Source organism: Lacerta agilis, chromosome 8 (assembly GCF_009819535.1).
Source record: "Lacerta agilis isolate rLacAgi1 chromosome 8, rLacAgi1.pri, whole genome shotgun sequence".
NCBI lineage: Eukaryota > Metazoa > Chordata > Lepidosauria > Squamata > Lacertidae > Lacerta > Lacerta agilis.
The window spans coordinates 66,316,428-66,338,247 of record NC_046319.1 but is presented as its reverse complement, the minus strand read 5'-3'; the positions used below and the strand labels follow the sequence as shown (position 1 = coordinate 66,338,247).

General features: G+C 48.5%; 1 protein-coding gene across 1 annotated transcript in view; it reads left to right on the top strand.

Moving 5' to 3' along the window:
* FOXO6 (forkhead box O6) overlaps window positions 1-17,058 on the top strand; it is a 119,653-nt gene extending 102,595 nt beyond the window's left edge. The window contains exon 2 of the mRNA XM_033158019.1: window positions 15,223-17,058. Within this exon, the coding sequence (XP_033013910.1) occupies window positions 15,223-16,707 (1,485 nt within the window). The 3' untranslated portion in view covers window positions 16,708-17,058. The remainder of the gene's footprint in view (window positions 1-15,222) is intronic.
* The last annotated feature ends 4,762 nt before the right edge of the window (window positions 17,059-21,820 follow it).

Genomic DNA, 21,820 nt, shown 5'->3' with positions numbered 1-21,820 from the left:
GCTGGAAAGAGTGGGTTTTCACAGAGAAAGCACCGGGGGGGGGGGGCAGGGCGGGTGGAATTCAGTCTGGATGAGCCTTTAGACTATTGGTCCATCTAACATTCTCTGCGCTGACTGGCAACGGCTGTCCAGCATTTCAAGCAGGGAACGTACTCAGTCCTACCCAGAGACTCCTGGGATTGAACCTGGTACTTTCTTTAAGCCGATGCTCTACCACTGAGCTACGACCCTTCCCCGTGTTCTTTCTCACACAGCTGCCCTCTTCTATGGCTAAGTAGCATCACAGAGCAATGAACTATTCAGAGGAGAAGGTCACATTGCCTCCTGGTGTGTGATTGAAAAGCTCTGAGCGGTTTCTCGGGAATTGGAAATAGTCTGCACCGAACTTGAAAACCGCAGGAGATTTCCTTTTCATTGCTCTGTGCACGGCTGCTGCTTCGCATCCCGCAAAGATCATGGGAGTGAGGCTGGTCATTGGTCCCTGTGTTTGTCTGCGTGGCAGCTAACAGCAAGCGGCAAACTGCTAGAGGGTGCTGTGGGAGCTAAGTGTGGGTGCTTATTCTGAAAGAGAGTGTTTCTCTCTCTCTCTCTCTCTTTTCCCAGAGTCGCTATATGGCTCCCAAGTAGGAGCCCGCTAACAAGAACCACACAAATAAAAAATAATTGTGTTGTGGCACTGGGAATGCAAAGTCCCCAGGGGGGGTAAGTGCATCTCCAAGTGCTGCCTTTAAGGGCCGGAACATCGGATCACTTGGTACCAGGGATGCAGTGCAAAGCGCAAATTAGCTTCTTCCCTTCCATTAATTAAGCCTGCTGTCCTAGTCACTCCCACCTCTGCACTCGCTCTTCTGGTCCAGCCACCAGTGCCTACGCAGTCCTTCATGGAGCCGACACTGGCTCCTCGGCTCTGCTGAGCTGAGCCTTAATTACTGCTGCCGCCTTGTTTTAATGAAGCTCCTTTGCAGAGCAAGACTGCAGCCTCCATCCCATTCAGCGCTGATGAATGCAGGGCAGGAATCTTCCCTCACCCACAGAAGCATCGTCCGTAGAATTGGGGGCAGGAGGCGCTGGAGGTGTGTGTGTGTGGGGGGGGTGCAGTTCTCCTTTCCTGCATCTGTCCCAGGAGCCTGGGCAGCTGTTCTCCACGCCTGCTGGTGCCAAAGTAAGCAGGGTGCGTTTTTTGTGTGTGCCGAACCTTTTGAAAGGGTGAAATGTCTAATATGCAAGACTTGTCCAAAAAAGGCAAAAGTGTGTGGGCTTAGGAGCTTGAGCCAGGCCAGGAGAGGTATTTTGACTGACGGCTCCCTCCTGACTCTGGCTGTGAGGGGAAGTCAGGGCAGGGAAGGTTCCAGGTGGCCTCACCGTTACCTTTCCATGTCTGCACTCCTGTCCTTACTTGCCCCTCTCCCCCGGCACCGGCCTCTTGCCTCACCTGCTCAGACAGGCCCCCAAGGCAGGAGCTAAAAATCGTGTTCACATGACTAAAGTCAATAAAATGAAACAGAATCCAGAGTTTCTGCAACTGGTGAAAGTAGGCAGGGACAGAAAAGTACAGAGCACATGCAGAATATTTCTCACACAAACATGGTTCACAAAGCATCGAGCTGGTTCAGTTTATAATATTTCGGTTTATTAAGCCAAAGATATGCACTGGCCATTTGTTTGCACATTAAGACCCTTCCCATCATTCCTTATGTTGCACAAGTCGCAATTAAACTAGGAAGCCTCTAATTAACCATAGTTTCTTGATTAATCTTAACCATGAAACTGTAGTTACCCGTTTTGGATCAAGACTGGGCACTATACCAACTTCAAACCAATTTTTTAAAATCCTGGCTTGTTTTAAAGACATTAACCATAGTTTCTCTGGATTGGATCCAATGCTAGTCCTAAACAGAGTTGGGCCATTGGAATTAAAGAACATGCCTAATTTAGGTCCATTAATTTTAGTGGGTCTACTCTGAGCATAACTTAGTTGGTTGCAACATGGATTACCCTGCTCTGGTGGAGCTTTTGGGAGAAGCAATAAACTAAGCTTCTTCCAGAGAGGGGGGGAGCAGGGCTCCACTTGCTGAGCTATGGAAGATGTTGTTTCAGCAAAGAGCAGGAGCCATCTGAGGCCTTATGTAGGCTGGCAAGGCCTATACTACAGTTGGCCCCACCTACTTGTGGAGTTGGCTGTGCTAACTTAAGAGACCTTTTTCTGGGTGTGCAGGCACAAACGTCTGCCCTGTGGAGGAAATGAGGATGCGATCTGTGGCCTGGCCTTCAAGTCTGAGGGCGGTGGAAGAACTACATCCATATGGCAGCAGGGCACAGGGGGTGGGGAGCTGAGTCCCCTCCCCCTGTGTGGAACAGCCTGTTCTTCCTGCTCCCTTACATCTTCCTCAAGGTAGTGCAAGAGCCTGACTTTGGAGACCATGACACTCGGGTGTGGACAGAGCAGCAAGTGTTTAATTAGAAGCTTCCTGGTTTAACTGCTGCTTGGAGCAAAGGGAGGAGAGAACAAGGGTTCACGTATGAGCAAAAGGTTTGTGCATATCTCAGCTTAATAAACCAATATATGGAGGCTATGCAAGTACCAGTAAAATTCGCACACCATATGATCTATTTTCCTGAGTAGTTTCTACAGCTTCTGTGCTGTCCAACTCTTTATTTCCCAGGGTACAACCTTCATCCCCCCACAGTGCCCCAGGTGACCAATTTTATTTACAAAGTATAGTCCTAGAGCTTTCCTCCCCCATAGGCAGTCCCAGCGACAATCCTCCCCTAGAAAACGTACCCCTCCCTCAATTCCTGGCCTAGCCCCCAGAGACTACATGCTGGAAAGCCACTTTCCACGTGCAGATTGTGACAGAATCATAAACTGGAACACACTTACTTGAAAGTCAGCTCCATCAAAATCAATAGGACTTGCTTTACAGAGACAATATGTTTAGGGTGGGTGCTCAGGCACAATCCTAGGAAGACCTGGAGACTTAAGGCTCGTCCAGACTTGTGCTTGTCCCTTGCCTATAAGGCATGGGTCTGAGTGGTTTTCTGCTTGACTCACGCTTCCTAGGATTGGATTTGAGTGGGTTCCCCGCTTGCCCTGCTTCTTTCCCATAGACATTTGCACATGATAGGTCAGGAAGTACTGCAAAATCACAGCCTGATCTAAAGTGGATCCCAACAACACTACCAGTTAAAAAGGAAGGAAGGAAGGAAGGAAGGAAGGAAGGAAGGAAGGAAGGAAGGAAGGAAGGTAGGTGTGCTTGGGTTGAAGGTGGGTCCTGGATCAGGACAGGGAAAAGGCTACTTCTTTAGCACATGCAGATTTGATGCAAATCTCCTGTCCCTTTTTTGTGATGTGTAAGTGGCCACCTCAAATGGAACAGGAGTTAACGTTATGTCAGACTGAGGGAACTCATTTGTACAGATTTGACCACCTTGGCTGTTTCAGCCAGCTGCTGGCAATGCTTGAACTTCCTCCAGCTGTGGAACTGTGGGCTGGTACCCTGCGATGCTGAGAAGTATTGCTCATGTTACAGAAACAGGGAGACCTACCCATTAAGCTACACTCCCCCCCATAAGTCCTTGTGGTGAACACTGCTAACATGAGGGGGATACACGGGTGGCTATTTTTATTTTATTTTATTTCTGGCTCACATGTGTGTGCATGAAATGATTCCAAGTGGCTTATGGCTAGTACGAAACATAATAATGCAAAATATTCAATCAATAAAACAGGCAATAAAAACCACCAAGCTAAAACAATAAAATATTAATTGATAATAATTGAGTGATTAGTAGAAGCCAGCACAGATTTGTGGAGAATAAATCCTGCCAGACTAATCTTATCTTTCTTTCTCACTCTCACTCTTCCCCCCACTCCTTTTCTAAATTGGGTTACTTGCTTAGGGGTTGTGAAAATGCTGTGGATGTAATTTATCTTGATTTCAGCGAAGCATCTGACAAAGTTCTCCATAATATTTTGCTTCATGGACTGGTTTAACATAAGCTAGATGATGATGCCTTCAGGTGGTTGGGCAACTGTGTTGGTGGGGTTGAAGGGGTTGCTGTGAGTTTCTGTCCTGGGCCCAGTACTCTGCAGCATTTTTACCATGACTTAAATGAAAAGGTAGAAGGAACTCTTAGCAAATCTGCAGCTGACATCCAGCTGGGAGGGTAGCTAGCACCACAACAGGAATACAGTTCAAAGTGGCCTTGATATAATGGAAAACTGGAGATGGGGCAAAATGCAATTCAACAGAGACAAATGCAAAGTTGGCAGAAAAATATGCATATGTTCAGGATAAAAAAAAAACTCTAGATACTAAACAGTCACAAAGTGAACATAAGTCAGCAGCATACTCCTGCTGCAAAGGAAACTAACGCAATTTTAAGCTGGGCATTGCTCTTTAAGAAGGATATAGGGATACGCTTGTCATGTGCTTTCAAGGCATGGGTCCAAGCGGTTTTCTGTGTGCCCTGCTGCTTTCTCTGGGAAAACTCAGTCTTTAGCGCTGAATCGGAGCAAACTTCAATCTGCGGAAAACCTTGATGACGCTTGCTCTGATTCAGTGCTGAAGAGCAGGTTTTCCTGGGGGAAAGTGGCGGAACAAGCAAAAGTCTGGATGAGCCCATAGTCAAACAAGAATGTGTTCAGAGGCAGGAAACAAAGATGGGTGAGGACATTTGAAAGGTTGAAGGAACTGGGCATTTTTAGGCAAAAGAAAAAGAGATCAAGGTAGTTTCCAGTCAACCTGTTCCTTGAGCATTCATCCCGATTTGTTTGCAGGGAGATTAGAGGACATGGCATCAAAGCAAGTGTTACTCTGTACTGCATTTCCCTGCCACTTTCCTTGTTGCAAAAAGTCTCATCTGATGCCTCTGCTTTCATCTGCCTGGGTAAAGGGGACCTGTTGTGATATGTCTTTTTCTGCATCCAAACTGCACCTAATTTTGCTGCCTCACGCTCCAGTCCAGGAAATGAACAATGCCATTTCTCTCCACCCCATCCACAACACATAAAACATGCCGGTTGTGATGTTGAGGCCCATTGTCTCCTCCTTTCTTCTTTCCTGAGACATACACCACCCAAAGCATCTCAACTAGGAACAGAGGAGGCCGCAGTATGTTCTCCCATAAATATATATAGTATGTGTGTATCTCCCTTCATAAAATGTTATCCCAAGGCAGTTTACAGCACAATTTAAAAAACACGCAAACAACAATTACAACAATCAAACCTTTCATTTATTTACATTATTAAAATGCCACCCAGTAACACAAGTTTCCCGAACAGCATGTAATAAAACAAAATATAAATATACCCAGTGCTTTTTTTTTCTTTAAAAAAAAAAAAATGTTTATGGGTACTCTCATTTTCCTACTCATATTGAAATGCTGTGCCTCAATGAGGCTAAACTTAGATTCACAAAATGTTTAGGGGTATGTGTCCCCCTGCATCCCCCCAGAAAAAAGCACTGAATATATCTTTTTTAAAATAAATAAATCAGAAAACCAATAAAAGGGCCAAAAACCAATAAAATGGCCAAAAATTTCCCAGCAAACTATTGCTTAAAACATGAAACTTTAAAATGTCACATGGGACATTTAACTTTGTGCCTAAAGGATCCCCAAAAGTGGGCACCAGGTGTGAGCTTTTTGAGGGTAGGGTAGGTGTCCCACAAAAAAAAACCAACTCTCTTCCTTGCTGCCCCCAACCTTCTGATCTCTGATAGGAGATTCTCTCCAAGGAGGGCCTCGGTGGGAGATTTTATCATCCATAAGAACTTAAGAAGAGCTCTGTTGGATCAGGCCAATGGCCCATCTGGTCCATTCTTATTCAGTGCCAGATTTATGTATAAGCTAAACAAGCTATAGCTTAGGGCCCCATTCTCTTGTGGCCCCCCAAAAAATTAAGGGAAGAAAACTGGATGTACATTTCCAAAATATAAGATAAAAAACAAATAAAATAAAACCTACATACAGCAACAGTGTTTGTGTTGTGTAGGCTCCAAAGATGTAAGTAATGGGCCCCGCCTGCTCCCTAAAATATCACTGGTTTGCTCATTTCTATATATAGGGTGCCTACATTCTGCAGGTGCAAATGGCTTTAGATACCTATTAGGTCCATAAATTACCATATAGCATATATTCAACACAAAAAACAGTGACGATTGGTTGTTAACAAAGGACAGCTGGACATATAAAGGGCCCCATTACCTTCAGTAGCTTAGGGCCTCATCAAAACTAAATCTGGCCCTGCTAATAGTGGCCAACCGGATGCATATAGAAAGCCTCAAAGCAGGACCTGAGTGCAAGACCAACTCTGCCCATTCGTGATCCCCAGCAACTGGTATTCAGAGTGGAGGCAGAGCTCAGCCGTCACGGTTTGCAGCCGTCAAAAGCCCTCGCTTCCATGCAGGCAATATGATGCAGAAGCAGGCAGCCCTTAATCCACCTGGGTTCCAAGCAAGGGCTTCATCTTTTCTTGCTGGGAATAAGAGTAGACTACAAGTCTCAGGCTCCCTGGTGGGAAAAGGTGCTCTGAACACCAGTTCCTGCTGGCCCTCTAGGGTCTCTCCTCTGTGGCAAATGACGTCTTTTCCCAATGGGGTTCCTGAGATTTGCAGTTAAAGCCTGAGTCCCAAGTGGGGGGGAAATATTCTCTCCACTGCTTTTCCCTTAGCCTCCCTAAGGTAAATAGTTTTGCCTTAGGGGAGGTGAAGGGAGAGGAGGCAGGGATAGTGATCATGGACACTTGCAGATTTCCCAAGGGTTTGACTGGAACTCCAGAAAAGCTCCAAACATTTTTTTGGGGGGGGCAGGTGGGACGATGGTTGCTCCCCAGAAGTAGTCGTAGCCTGGGTGCTTGTTCTCCCTGAAGGTGTGTTCTCCATGATGAGGGTGGGATGGGGGGGGGTCTAGACAGTGTTTCCCAACCTGGTGCCCTCCAGATGTTCCAGACAGCATTCCCTCCTCCCGTGACCAGCAACCACACTGGCTGAGGTTCATGCAAGTTGTAGTACAAGAACATCGAGAAGGCACCATGTTGATGTAGTGCAGGGATGGGGAACCTCCTGATGTTTCTGGACTACAACTCCTCTCATCCCTGGCCATTGGCCATGGTGGCTGGGGCTGATGGGAATTGTAGTTCATCAACATCACAAAGGTTACAGGTTCGCCACCCCTGGTCCTAGTGGAAGCTAAATTTGATATAGAAGCCTTTTTGTGGTGTCAGCAGGAAATTGGGAAGTAGCTGGTCCTCCCCCCCGCCCCCTATAAAACTTTTCAACTTGCCTTTCCATTCATCACATCATGTAGGATGGCTCGGAGCAATTAAGTTCTGCAATATTGTTATGAAACAATACTGTTGAGATTGAATGCAAGGGAGATGGGCGCAACAGATGAAACACAAAAGGAAATGGGGTCAGATTGCTACTAAAGCGTGCAAAAAAAAGGCAGTTCACTTTAGGATTAATCAGAAACAGAAAGGTAGGCTGTGTTCTGCAGTGTTGCTTGCATATTATGTGAAGGGAGGGGCACGTAGCTCCCTCCTCTGCTTAATCCAAGCACTTCCTCAGTGTTGAAGGTGAAGGCGAAAACTGCCCAGGTTGATGAGGGCACCAAGCACGTCTTGTCTGGCAAGTCATCCCGCACCTCCTCCTAAACTTTCCCTAGGCACCCCTCAGAAGGGCTGGCTCATTGTCAGATCCAGCCGCAATTCTGAGTCCCTGTACAGCTCCCCTGTCTGCTGTCTGGGTGCACTGTCACTGCCATAACGCTTCCATGTAGGGTTCTCGGCATCTCACATTCCTTTCCGAAGAGGCAGCGGAGGTGCAGTGGGAGGGAAGAGGGCGATTCTTTGTGCAACTAACTGCCTCTGGCAGGTCCCCTCATGCATGAATCGCAGAGACGTGGCAGCCGCTTCTGACTGGGGAAAAGAGTAGCTGTAGCAATGTTCTTAGGTTGTTTTTTTTAAGGGGCATTTTGTGCAGCTATGGGGGTTCCTGTTCCAAGCATTGGTGGAGAACAAGCACTCAAGAGTGACCTGTCTGGGCTGGCACAGTCACCACCCTCTTTCTCAATCTATCTCTCACTGCAAGTGTTGCCAAATCTCCAGGTCTGACCTTAAGTTTCCAAGTTTGCCTGGTCCCTAACAGGCGGCAGACAGAGGCTCTGAAGTTCCAGGTGGGCAAAAGTTCATAACAGCAGCAGCAGCAGCAGCAACTGTGCATGCAGCTTGCAAGCTTCAGCCTGGCAAGAGCTGGCTGCAACTTATAACATTGACACTTGGGGCAGGGGTCTGCCCTCCTCCTCTCCTCTCTCACAATTAACCTCCGTCTCCAGGGCCTGCCCCTAGGTCTCATGTTTGGGCCCTGAAATTTCAGGGTTTGGGATCCTGACCTGGCAACCATACTAACAGCAGGTTCCTTAGTTAAGAAGATGGGACAGGACAGCATTTTGAGCTCGAAAACATGCTGGAGAGGAGTGGTGAGTGGTCATCAAAGGGGAAAGCAATAACAAATTCTCTGAGCAGCAATCTGCTGGCAACGTTTTGCTACCTCTCTGCATTGTAGTCCATTTTTTTCTCCCTGCTGCTGCTTTGGCATTCCTATGTTTCTTATGCTGTTGCACTTAGGGGTTAAAAAAGAAAAGAAAGAAAGTTGTATGCTTATGCCAAGATAAATCACTTGGTTTTCAAGGTGCCGCAAGTGTTTGTGTTTGCTGAAAAAAGGCTTAACACTAAGATAGTTACCCCTCTGGAAATTGTAAAAAGGAGTATTTCACACAACCTATTACCTTATTTTATCATCATCAATTAGTGAGAAAGTGTTTAAGGTTCCAGGATTGTTGCTGATGTTGTTTTCTTTAAAGGCATCCCCTTAAAGCTGAATTTTCACAGTGAAAACTGAATTCTGCAATTCTGAGATTCTCATTTTCAGCTCAGTGGCTGCTTCTGTTTGGAAGCATGGAGTGTACCTCTACCTAGTGCACCACCCTCCAATAACATACCTGGGAGTTAGGGCACTGTGACAGTGGGAATGGGGTGGGCCAGATTCTTTGGTGGCGATTTCTTTTCCAGTATCAGGAATCACATCTAACACATCACAACCTCTAATAAAGCCACCCAGCCATTTCTTTGTGGTGGCAGTGGGGTTGGGAAATGAGCTTCTGCAAACTTCATTGTTCCCACTAGGGAATAACAAATGCAGTCCTGGTTAAAGTATGGCGTTTCGGAGCAGCTTTTGAACCCGGGATAGCACATTCTACAAAGTGAAGCAAACATGGCATGTGAATGTTGCTACTGGACTCCCATCCTCCCTGAGTGACCGTTGGCCATGCTGGCAGGGGCTGGTGGGAGTTGGAGTCCAAAGACTCCAGCAGGACCACAGGTTTCCCCCCCCCCCAACCCTGCAATAAGAGAATTGCAACCTGGGGATCTAATCCTGATTGGCTGGAACCGGAGGCTGAATGCCTGCAGCAAGGTGGCAAATGGCATCAGGAAAAGACTGTAGGCTAGTGGTAGGTCATGCAGAAGGTCCTGGGTTCAGTGCCAGGATCAGGTAGCAGGGGTTGCAAAAAAAAGCAAAAAAAACCACACCTCTCCAGGCCTGAGATTCTGCAGAGTCCCAGCCAGTCATTTTTGCACTAAGATGGACCAATACTCAGACCTGATTAAAAACAACTTCCTCTGTATGGTGCAGTGCTCTTCCTGGGTGCCCCAAAAGGAACATGTTGTTCCTTTGTTGCTGGCAAGAGCACCCAGGTGAGGACATTTGAGGATGTGCAGGGGGAATCGGTGCCTGAAAGAAACCCTTCGATTCCGTACCTGGGATTCTGTATTTTTTCTTCCCTCTGTCTCTTTCCAGGTGTTGCCTTGTCTGGTGAGCCTGCTGGTTCTGCGCTGCAGGATGGAAGGGGTTAACAGCCAGACCCTACCTGCCACTGCATTTTAAAGATGCTGAGATGAAAGCCCATAATTTATTCTCCCCACACACGAAGGAGCAATTAGTTCTAAACACGGCTTAATCAGTCAGCGCGAGATTGATTTCTGTAGACTTGGATTTGGTGGCTGCTGGCAAGGTGCCAGCCTGCGAGCAATCTCCAAATAAATGAAGTGCAGAGAAGTAAGCCATTACATAATATGATATATGGGGCCTGTAACTTGCTTGCCTGCTCATTAGTATGCCTCTGGACAGAGGCATGGCACCAACTCTCTGCAGACTCCTCAGCCGTCCTCTCGTCAAGGCAATATTGGAAATGTGCTCCCATCCCCACGTCTGATGCAGGTGCTTGTGCGATAGATTCAGCCCTGGCCCCAGCAGATCACCTCCTCAGCTCCAGACTAAAGGAGCAGTCAGCTCACCTCTCCTTACAGAAACAGCCTCTGCTGAGGCTGGAATCCGTCAGCCTGGGAGTTCCACAGAGAGCTAAATCAGGCACCAATTACGCTCATTTCTCCAATTCCAGTTGTCAGCCTACTTTGGCCTCTGGATGATTTCTCTCTGCATATTCTACAGCTGCACTACATGAACACATGATTTGGCATGCAGAGAAGCCCAGTTTTTGTTTGGAAGCATGCATGCTTCTAGTCCTTAAGGAGGCAAAAATGAAAGTGTGTGAGGATCGCAGAATCCAGGGCGAGGCCAAACAGGAAGTTATTTCAGGAGTCAGGGATCGAGGCTCCAAAATTGTTCATAGTTCCTTGCCTCCCGCTGCAATTAGGAGAAACTGAATAAATTATGCAAATTAAGCAGATGCATGTAAATTATTTTGCATAATTCATAAAGGCTCCAGATTTAGAATGCATGTTTAAAGTACAGGGCATACACGGTGTTTCCTATCTCTTATTTGACATGAAGCATTCCCATTTTGCAGATTTAGGAAACTGAGGCAAGGGTGTGCTTCATACCAAAGAAACCTGATAAGTTGGGGGTGTAGCTACTCACATTTGTGCCCCGCCTTTTCTAAAAGAAGGGCAGGGCAGGAAATAAGGACTACAGTGGTGCCTCGCAAGACGAAATTAATTCGTTCTGTGAGTGCTGTCGTATAGCGAAAATTTTGTCTTGCAAAGCACCAATGGGGGAAGAGCAGTTTGACGGGGGGGGGGGGGAATCAGAAAATTTTTCGTCTTGCAAGGCAAGCCCATTGAAAAATTCGTCTTGCAAGACAGCCTTCTGCTAGCGAATACCTTTCGTCTAGCGAGTTTTTCGTCTAGCGAGGCATTCGTCTAGCGGGGCACCACTGTATTTCATTTTATCTTCATATCAACCCTTTGAGATTGATTAGTCTGAGAGATAGAGATGGATTATTTCACCATAAGGGTCTGCCTGGACAGATTTGGGGAGCTGTAGTTTATTGAGGTTGCTGCAAGATGTTAGGACTCGTGACCCCTATTCCCCTCCCAGAGCTACAATTCCCAGAGCTCCCTGTGAAGAGGGATTGATGTAAACCACTCTGAGAACTGTAGCTCGGGGGGTGGGGAGGTAATAACTCTCAGCACTCTTAACAAACTACACTTCCCAGAATTCTTTGGCAGAAGCCATGACTGCTTAAAGTGGCTTCATAGTGCTTTAAACGTATGGCATGAATGTGGCCTAAGTTGGACACAATCCAAAATATACAATGATTCAATGATTGTTTATATTTTTAGTGGAACCGAGGTGTTTGTGTGTGTTTGCTTCTCTTTGAGGTCAAGGAGCAAGACAGGAATTAGACAAAATCCACGAGGATAAGCTCGATGGTCAAGATTTTCAGAAAAAAATCCTCCCGATCCCTTTCCCCCTCTTATCTCATTGCCCAGTTGCTCGAAGAACGCGAGTGAACTGGTGGCAGAGAGCAAGGAGTATCAGCCGTGGGGCTGGGATGTTCCAGGAATTGGCAGTGGGCCTCCTACTGGTCACCAGCCTCAGCAGGTGCCAGACAGGAATTAGACAAAATCCACGAGGATAAGCTCGATGGTCAAGATTTTCAGAAAAAAATCCTCCCGATCCCTTTCCCCCTCTTATCTCATTGCCCAGTTGCTCGAAGAACGCGAGTGAACTGGTGGCAGAGAGCAAGGAGTATCAGCCGTGGGGCTGGGATGTTCCAGGAATTGGCAGTGGGCCTCCTACTGGTCACCAGCCTCAGCAGGTGCCAATATTTGATACTGGCACCGTCCACTGCCCTATGCATCACCTCATATTAGCACGACTGAGGCCTCTCCCATCTCCTTGCTGCTTGCACCAGTGGCTGGCCGTGAGAGGCCGAATCCAATTGCCACCCATCCCCTTTGGACCACAACGCGCACGCAGTCCGCGGCAGCGGCGCTTTGCCGCTCGCTATTGTCCGCCAGGCTAATCAGCTGTGCAGAGCCCCACTGAGAATTCCATGGGAAAATTCCTTTGGATGGAAGCAAAGGAATAATCCACAGGTCACAGGCGAGAGTTTCTCAGCATCCCACGCTTGCCATGGATCAAATTCCCTGCTGGCTCTCTTTGCCCGACAGGCATTAGAATCAAAGGCATCGCTGGGAGCTGAAAGAGCAGGGAGAGCCACCTCCCCCCTCCCCCTTCTCCATTTGCCGTGTTTAAGCTTGCTTTTTTGGATGGTGCCGAAAAAAGAAAAAAAGGGGGGGGTGAATCCAATGGCAAGGAGCCCTTGGCATAGCTGCAGCTCTAGCAGCTGCGAGGGTCTTTGTCTGCCATGGGAATGAGGGACCTGGAGAGGCCTTTCTGTCACGGAGCCGCTGAATGGGGCACTCAAGGATCTCTCGGGGTGCCAACTTGCCCAAGCGTCTGGGCATGCATGGATGTCATGTTTGAGTGAAGCAGAAAAGTGGTCGTTTCTCCAGGAGAAGCAGAACTGGGAAAGGGTAGCTGGGCTGTTTGCAGCAATCTCCAGTCTTTAGGGGCTGTTAAATAATGATGCCTGACTCCTACCTGGAGCGGGAAGTTTCTTGCACTTAGGGCACATCTAGAGTTGCCACCTTTGTTCTGGCAAAATTCAGGACAGGGTGGGGCAGGGCAGTTGGGGGGCGATTCTCCCCCCCTCCATCTGAATTTGTACATCTGTCTGTGCTTGGCTACACAAAGCTTAAACATGATCTTTCACACACCCTTTCAAACACATGCATTTAGAGAGGATCCCTAACTTGGCAGAGAGAGAGGGTGGGGGGAGGGAGAGAAGACCTGAAATATAGGCCAAAACTGTATCAATACAGGATGTAGCATTTTACATTGAAATACGGGACAATCCTGTATTATACAGAACAGGTGGCAAGCTTAGCATCCATACCATACATTTAAAGCACTATGGTACCACTTTGAACAGTCATGGTGTCCCCGCCCCCCCCCGCCCCCCGAGTTCTAGGAACTGTAGTTTGTTAAAGGTGTTGAGAGTTGCTGGTAGACCGCTGGTTTCTTCACAGAACAACAGTTCCCACAATTCTCTGGGAAGAGGGATTGGTTGTTAAACCAACCTTGAACATTGTAGCTCTGGGCAGGGAACTGTGTGTGTGTGTGTGTGTGTGTGTGTGTGTGTCTTGATACCCTTAACAAACTACAGCTCCCAGGATTCTTTGGGAGGGGGAGCTCTGTCTTTTTAAAGTGCTATCACAGGGCTTTAAATGCATGGCATGAATCTTGCCTTAGGCTTGTTCACACATTGCACTGAACAAGTTTCCTTACTCATGTGCAAGTGAAAGGGTGCACACTTGTTGGTTTGCACAGCTCAAATGTTGCGCTCACTGGGTTGTAGCCAGTGCTACTCCTAGTCAAATAAGACCCATTGAACGTGACTAACATAGCTTCATTCGTTTAAGCTGGTCTACTGTGAGTAGAACTTAGTTGGATACAATCCAGTGACCATGCTTTTTACATAAATAATTTGTTTGTGCAGCTCAACTAATTGTGTACGCAGGCACACTGACTGCACACTTGTTGAATGTAATGTATGAACACCCCCGGTGTCAGCAGGAGTGGGAGTAGACTACAGACACATAATTTGGTACAGTGGTGCCCCGCTAGACGAATGCTTCGCTAGACAAAAAACGTCTAGCGGAAGGCTGCCCCACAAGACGAAAAAATCTATGGGGCTGCCTCGCAAGACGGAATTTTTTTTTTGGCACGAAAACTTCCGCGCTCCATTGCCGCTTCGCTAGACGAAAAATTCGCTCTACGAAAAAACTCTTAGAACGAATTATTTTCGTCTAGCGGGGCACCACTGTATTTAGAAGCAGTTGCATTAGGAATAGAGTTTGTGGTGTCATAATCGGATAAGGGCAGAAGAAGACACAAAGGTCCATCTAGCCCATCATTCTGTTTTCTACAGTAGCCAATCAGATGTTCCTGGGAGGCAACAGCCCTCCTCCGTTGGTTGTCTGGGAGGCAAAAATGGGCAGGGCATTGAATGTAATCTTTCACCTGCGCATAGAAGGCTACAAGGATGCGGGTGGCGCTGTGGTTTAAACCACTGAGCCGCTTGGGCTTGCCGATCAGAAGGTTGGTGATTCAAATCCCCGTGACAGAGTGAACTCCTGTTGCTCTGTCCCAGCTCCTGCCAACCTAGCAGTTCAAAAGCATGTCAAAGTGCAGTTAGATAAATAGTACCGCTGCAGTGGGAAGGTAAACGGTGTTTCTGTGCGCTCTGGTTTCCATCACGGTGTTCTGTTGCACCAGAAGCAGTTTAGTTCTGCTGGCCACATGACCCAGAAAACTGTCTGTGGACAAACGCCAGCTCCCTCGGCCTGAAAGCGAGATGAGCGCCACAACCCCATAGTCGCCTTTGAGCGGACTTAACCATCCAGGGGTCCTTTAGCTTTTTTCTTTTACCTTTACTCACTACACACATTCACGGTCACACCCAGACGGGGTTCATGAACATTTTCCAGCCGGGGAAAAATGTTGGGGTGCAAACCAGGGCCAGTGAAGAGTATGGCCTGGAGAGGGGGGGGGGGAATACAGACAGAGAGGTCCAGAGAGTCCCTTGGCTTAAGGTCTTAAGACTACAAAGATGCCGCTTGTGAACATCCTGTAGGCATCTGGTTGGCTACTGTGAAAACCAGATGCTGGACTAGATGGGCCACTGGACTGATCCAGCAGGCTTTTCTGATGTTCTTCTGATAACTTTGAAAGCGTGGAGCCATTGACTGCTGACACTGGTGGCCTTGTGTGATGGTACAGTGGGCTTGGGCTGCTTCTCTGGCTGGTAATGATGGGGGTCTTCTTCTTTTGTCTCCCACTCTGTCTGCAGAACTCGATCCGGCACAACCTGTCTCTGCACACCCGCTTCATCCGCGTGCAGAACGAGGGCACGGGCAAGAGCTCCTGGTGGATGCTGAACCCCGAAGGGGGCAAAACCGGCAAGACGCCCCGCAGGCGAGCTGTCTCCATGGACAACAACAGCAAGTTCCTGCGGATCAAGGGCAAAGCCAGCAAGAAAAAGCAGCTGCAGGCAGCCCAGGAGCGCGGAGAGGAGAGCCCGGCCAGCCAGCAGGCCAAGTGGTCAGAGAGCCCCAACTCCCATGCAAGCGAGGAGTACGACGCTTGGGCCGACTTCCGGACGCGGGCCAACTCCTCGGCCAGCACCTTGAGTGGGCGCCTCTCCCCCATCATGGCCAACCACGAGCCGGACGAGCTGGAAGAGGACGATGGGACTCCGTCCTCCCCACTGATGTACCCGAGTCCGTCCAGCACCATGTCCCCTTCCTTGAACGCCCGCTGCTCCGTGGAGATGCCCCGGCTGACCGACCTCACTGGCACCATCAACCTGAACGAGAGCCTCGGTGAGAGCCTCCTGGAAGACCTGCAGGACAACTACAGCATGAGCCCTGCCCAGCCGCTGCCTGCCGGGGGCCTTCGGCAGAGGAACTCCAGCTTCAGCTTCAACTCCAAGTGCTCTGCTGTGGGCGCTGGGGGAGGAGGAGGAGGAGGCGGTGGAGGAGGAGGAGGAGGAGGAGGAGGAGGAGGAGGAGGAGGAGGGAGCACCTACTGTGGGACCATCTACAGCCAACCGGCCATGAGCCTTATGCGCCGCCTGCCCATGCAGACCATCCAGGAGAACAAGCAGGCCACCTTTGCTCCCATGAACTCCTACCGTAATGCCTCCTTGCAGGACTTGCTCTCCTCCATCTCCTACGCCCACAAAGAGGGCGAGGCGCACATGCCGCAAGCCAGCAGCATGGGGCCACCCCGCAGCCACAGACAAAACCCCCTTGTGTGCGGCGGCGGGGGTGGCGGCGGAGAGATAGGTCTTGTCCCCTACCCTCCCCACTCGTCGTCCCTCATGAAGAGCAACACGTTGTACCACCCGTCACCAGCCAGCCACCACCACCACCACCACCCGATCAGCAACAGTGCCTTACCCTCTCCTATCAGCCTTATGAGCCTGCCCAATGACTCTTGCAGCATGGTGGCCATGCCCCATCATGGGCACATCCATTCCTACATCAACAACCAAGGGGCGCACATGAGTCTGCTAGACTCCTTGCAGGGACCCTACCCAGAAGCCATGCACACCCCTGTTTTGGGCCAGGACAGATTCCCAGCAGACTTGGACTTGGACATGTTCAACGGTAGCTTGGAGTGCGACGTGGAGTCCATCATCCTCAATGACTTTATGGACAGCGACGAGATGGACTTCAACTTTGACTCAGCTCTTCCGCCGCAAAACGGCCTCAACATGGCCACTTTGCCCAGCGCCCCGCAGCCCACCAATCAGAGCTGGGTGCCTGGGTGAGACCTGCTTCAGACAACTCTGACCCACCAGTCAGCAGGATGAGAGCGTGGGGTGTGTGTGGAAACAAACTTTCTCCCCCGCCCTACTCCGCCTTTCTTATTTTCTTTGCCTTCATTTGTTCAGCCAGGCTAGAGCCATCTGTTTAAACTTGACGACAACACTAAACACACACACACATACACACACAAATACACAATGTAGGGTAAAATGTTTTGAAAGGTACCGGCGACTACTCGCTTGTGCCAGGTGTATCGTGCAGTAAGTCAGATCTGTCTTTGATGTGTGCAATAGGCACAAGTTAGCCATGGCATTGCAGAGCTGCTGCCCACCCACCCCCTTCCCTCCCCCCTTCCCTCCCTCCCTCCCTCCCTGCACTATTGCACAGAAAGAGGGAACTAGTGATTTGTGGCTAGAAGAGACATCTGGGTCTCCACGGTGGCCTAGGTAGCCTCAGTGAATTGACAGCTCTAGCTTTTCATTCACCCCTTTCCCAATTGTTTTCAGTACAGCTCAAATCTAATTGGACACCCTAGCTCCATTTCCTGGCCCTTGCCCATCTGTGACACTCCTTTGGCAAAGGCCAGTAGCTTAGGATCCTCTTAATTTTATTATGGTGGGGGACGGGGCTCTGCGCAGTCTTGATAGATAGCAGCACCAAGAGCTGCAGGGGAGAAGCTTGCAGCACTAAAGGCAGTTGTAACATCAGTTTGCTTTGCTACCATCCCTGCCCAGCTGTTCCCACCTACAATCACACTCATGGCATGGCTGGTGCAGAAGGGAGGGGCTCCCCCAAGCGTTGTAGATCCAGCAGCTGACATTGTGGTTTCCATAGCCCACTGTGCAAAGGGAAGCTGATCTGAGCAACACCAGCTTTTTCACATTTACATCCCCATTCTTGCAACATGAAACAACACTAACAGGTGGTTGGGGGCATGAAATGTGTGTGCGTACAACACAAGCAGAGGCATGTGTGCCAGCATGGGCCTGCTTCAGTGTGCAAGCACTGCACAACTTTTTGCACACGCGAGTGGCATTTACTGCTATGTTAAGAGCCAGCCACAGGTTTGGCATGGCGACTGCTGTTGCTGCTGGCCTGGGAAACTGCAAGGGCAAGCAGGGAGGCAGGGATGGGGAACAGTGGCAACTATTTATTCTGGTGTTACGCACCCTCTGGCCAGCAAAGGTTCACCATCGCCAATGCAACCCTTCCTAGGTTTGCATGGGAACTTGTTGCCTGTAAAGCGAGGAGGGCAGCTATAGCAGGTAAAGATTCAGGAAGTGGGGTGGAAGGTGCAACAAACAGAGATACAGACAAAGGCGTGGAGAAGGAAGGCTATCGGCAAAAATCTGGAATTTGACCAGCCCAAGATCATCTAGGCTAGGAGAGGTGATGCGGCTTCCCATGAAAGCTGTAGGACCGAGGCCCTCATTTTGATAGTCCGAAGGCAAAAAAATGGAGGAGCCCAAAGGACACATCAAAGTAACTAGTTTTCTACTTAGACGGCCCATAGCAGGTTAGTGGTGGACGGATGTTAGTGATGATTAGGGAAAACAGGTGCTCGGTGAAGCTAGGGTTTCTCCCCACTGCGGAGCTCTCAAAAGTACTGGAGTGCCATACAAAGTTCTGCTGGACAGCCATAGGTTCTGTCTATATCACGATACTTTTTTTGCACAAAGTCAGGACCTGTCAATTGGGCCATCTGAAACGTTCACCCTGTAACAATAAGGATAGGTGTCAGTAGCCTGCAGAGTTTGGAAATGTGATCAGTTTCTGATAGCACCTCTAGTTGTAGCTAGGCAGGGCTTCCCTCCTCTGGGTCACTGAATGCCTTTGGATGTTACATTATTTGAGGGCTTCCTGTTCTCTGTGATATGAAACATATCAAGTTGCCTTATACAGAGTGTTGGTTCCATCAAGCTCCATGTTCTGCTACAATGGCTGGCAGAGGCTCTTGTGGGTTTCAGTGAGAAGTTTTTATATCTGAAGATGCCAGGGTTAGAACCTAGGACCTTCTGCACGAAAAACATGGGCCCGGATACAGAGCTCTAGTGAGATTTCTGCCTCTCTCTCTCTCTCTCTCTCTCTCTCTCTCTCTCTCTCTCTCTCACATGGCACCGCTTGATGAGATCTGTGTGTTTTGGGAGCAGGGAAGTGTGGCACACGTACTTCCTCACTTCCTCTCCCACAACCATGACACCCTGTCTTTATGATGTCACTTCCAAAGCTGCTGCTCCTCGACACCCCCTTGCTTGTTTATTAAAAGGGGGCTGAGCCTGTCCAGGGATGCCAAAAATCCATGAGCAGAGATTCAATGTCAGCTTGACTGAACATGGCAAATTAAGAAAACTAGCACATCTGTGCTTATTTTGAACCACTTGCCCTTTGAATCATGGCAAGGAAGACAATGAGCAGTGCTCCCCACCCCCCAAAAATATAGGTGATGGAACTCAACATGAAGTTGTTACAGCAAGTCACCGGCTCATGAGCTAAGCCCCCTAGAAACATCTCCTTTGCATCAGCCACAGCTGGGCTCCAAAATCCAAATTAAGCCTGGCTAATAACAGGAAAGTGCCTGAGGAGAGGGTGGAAAGTGACAGACAAGGGAAGATCCCATACTCCTCGCCAGGACACCCCTTGCAGGAGTACAGGGGAGCTCCTTTGTCCTATTAGATCACCAAGCCTCGTCTGTCTATTCTGACTCTCAGCAGTTCCCAGGGTCTCACTCGGAGAGTGGTCTTCCCAGTGACCTGCTGCGTTATAACTAGGGATCCTGGGGATTGGACCCAGGAACTGCAAAGCATATGCTCTGCCACTGAGCTGCCAGCCTCATTGCCTGCTTCTTGATCTTTTGAATTGGAAGATTCCAGGGGATCTTCTGCAGGCAAAAAGCTGTGTGCGGCCGCTAAGGGACGATCCCCTCCTCTTGTGCTCACCGAATCAGCTCCCTGCCCATCTTCCAATGTGATTGGGGCACACCTGGAGTAAAACGCACAGTGCTGCTGTCCATCATGTAGTCTTTTCAGCCATTGTCCCCTTAAGCAGATCCTTAGGTTTGCTTAGATGCCTCCCTTCAAAACCAGAGGGACCTCAAGACTGTTTCAGCGGTGCCTGGGTCTTGCCCACCACATCCATTCAACCAATAATTACAAATCTACTTTTATGTTTGAGATTGCGAATCACGGCTTCATCCCATGGAACTTAAACAAAACTTGAGAAATGAAAACCATCAGCACTGTGATTAAAAGGAGGGGAAAGTTTTATGATTTGGGAGTGTCATGTGCAGAAAACAGCCACATAGCTCAGATGGAGTCTTTAAAAGTGCATCTATCTGTTCTGGCTGCGTATAAGAGGCTGGGTTTTGTTTTTTAAGCAAGAAGGAAGCCTTGCCACTGCTTCAGGCAGCAGCTCAGTGGCCCTGGCCATGCTCCTGGAACATGCGCCTCAGTGTGACGCTATGTGACGAGGTGGCTTCATTCTCAGGGGGATCCCCCCTTTTGCGGGGCCATGTATGATAGTCCCCAGGGACATTCCTTTCCAGGGCCATAGCCGGAGCTGCCAAGCCACTGTTTCTTAGGGGAGAAATCTGATTCAGTCCGCATCATTTAAAGATGAATCCGCCCAATTCGTACTTTCCAAAACAATACACAAACTTAAAAACAGCCATCTTTCAAAATCTGCACTTGTCTGAATTTTGAAAGGCAGTTCTCCAGTCAAATAATGTGTGCAAAAAAATGCACATACAAGAATAGAGTGTGCATTGAAGTGCATATGTTAAAGTAACACTCAAAACACACTTTGCAAAAATGTGTATATTAGGCAAAAATGCATACAAATGTGGGTATATTAGGAGAATTTTGCACTAAAATGTTAATGTATTTTCAGGAGGACTGTTTTTTTTTAAAAAAAGTGAAATGATGTGAATACCTGGATAATTTAAGGTTGGATAAATGGGAGAAACCAAAACTGACAGATTCATCTATCCCGACTGCTTCTTTTCTGTTGTGCAAAAGAAGAAAAAAGCCCTCAGCCTCCTTGTATTTAAGCCGAAGATGAGATGATCTTTAAAATAAATTTGTCCACCTCCAAAAATAATTGAATACCTCCCTCCCTGCTACTTCCACAGATGGTGGGAATAATATTCAGCTTCTGGCGGTAGGGGGTGGGGGCACATTTAGCCCAGGTCTGCTTTTGAGCTGGCTGCTTGCACACTCTGATGTGCAGGAGGAAGCAGATCTGTATCTGGGAGCACCAGATGCAACTGTACAGCCCATTGCCCCTCACTTGAACTAGAGGGGAGGGAGCAGGATGCTACGTAGACCATAATATTACCATGCAGAAAGAAACATGTTTCTAAAGAAAAAAAATTCAGAGGCTGAATTCCCTCTAATGAAAATGGCATAATTTCACAGAGCATGTGGAAAGAGATCTTTTATTTCATAGGGTTCCCATACCATAGTGCTCCTCCCTCAGTTGTTTTGCATGGGGCGTGACATTCCTACCCAGATTTCCCCACATTTTCCCCGTGGTCCTCCGTATTCATAGGCAGGATCGGGCATAACTTAAGTGTCTGCTTAGTATGGAACGGTAGGATGCTCTCTGCCAAGGTAAACATTATGAATAGAGAAGTGAGGTTGGCCTCCAGACAGATTATCTTAAGGATAGCCTCGGCTCTTGCTTTCGGTTCATGTCACAGCACAGTTTCTGGGCAATGAAGGGGGGGGAGTGCATTCAGTTTCCTCTCCCCCTTCCTCGGCTTGCCACCACATCACAGCTATTTATTTTACCCCACCATTATTCTGCCTCTCCCCCCCCCCTGTGATTTGCACCTGGACCAGGTACCAAAAGCCTATCAGGATTTGGGCAACATATCTTGCTACAGCTCATAGTGGCACTCATTGAGAAGGGGAGGGTTTCCCTCCCAGTTTTTGCCCATGAGACTGGCAGGATATGTGTCGGAGTAGCCTACATTCCTCTTTGCTCTGGATTTCTATCAGCTCCAGGCTAAAAATAATAATAATTTAAAAAAATCAGATGGGCTCACAGGCTATAAATGTTTACATTGCTGGATCATGTACTGAATTTAATATATTTTGACTCTGTAGGGTTCTTTTT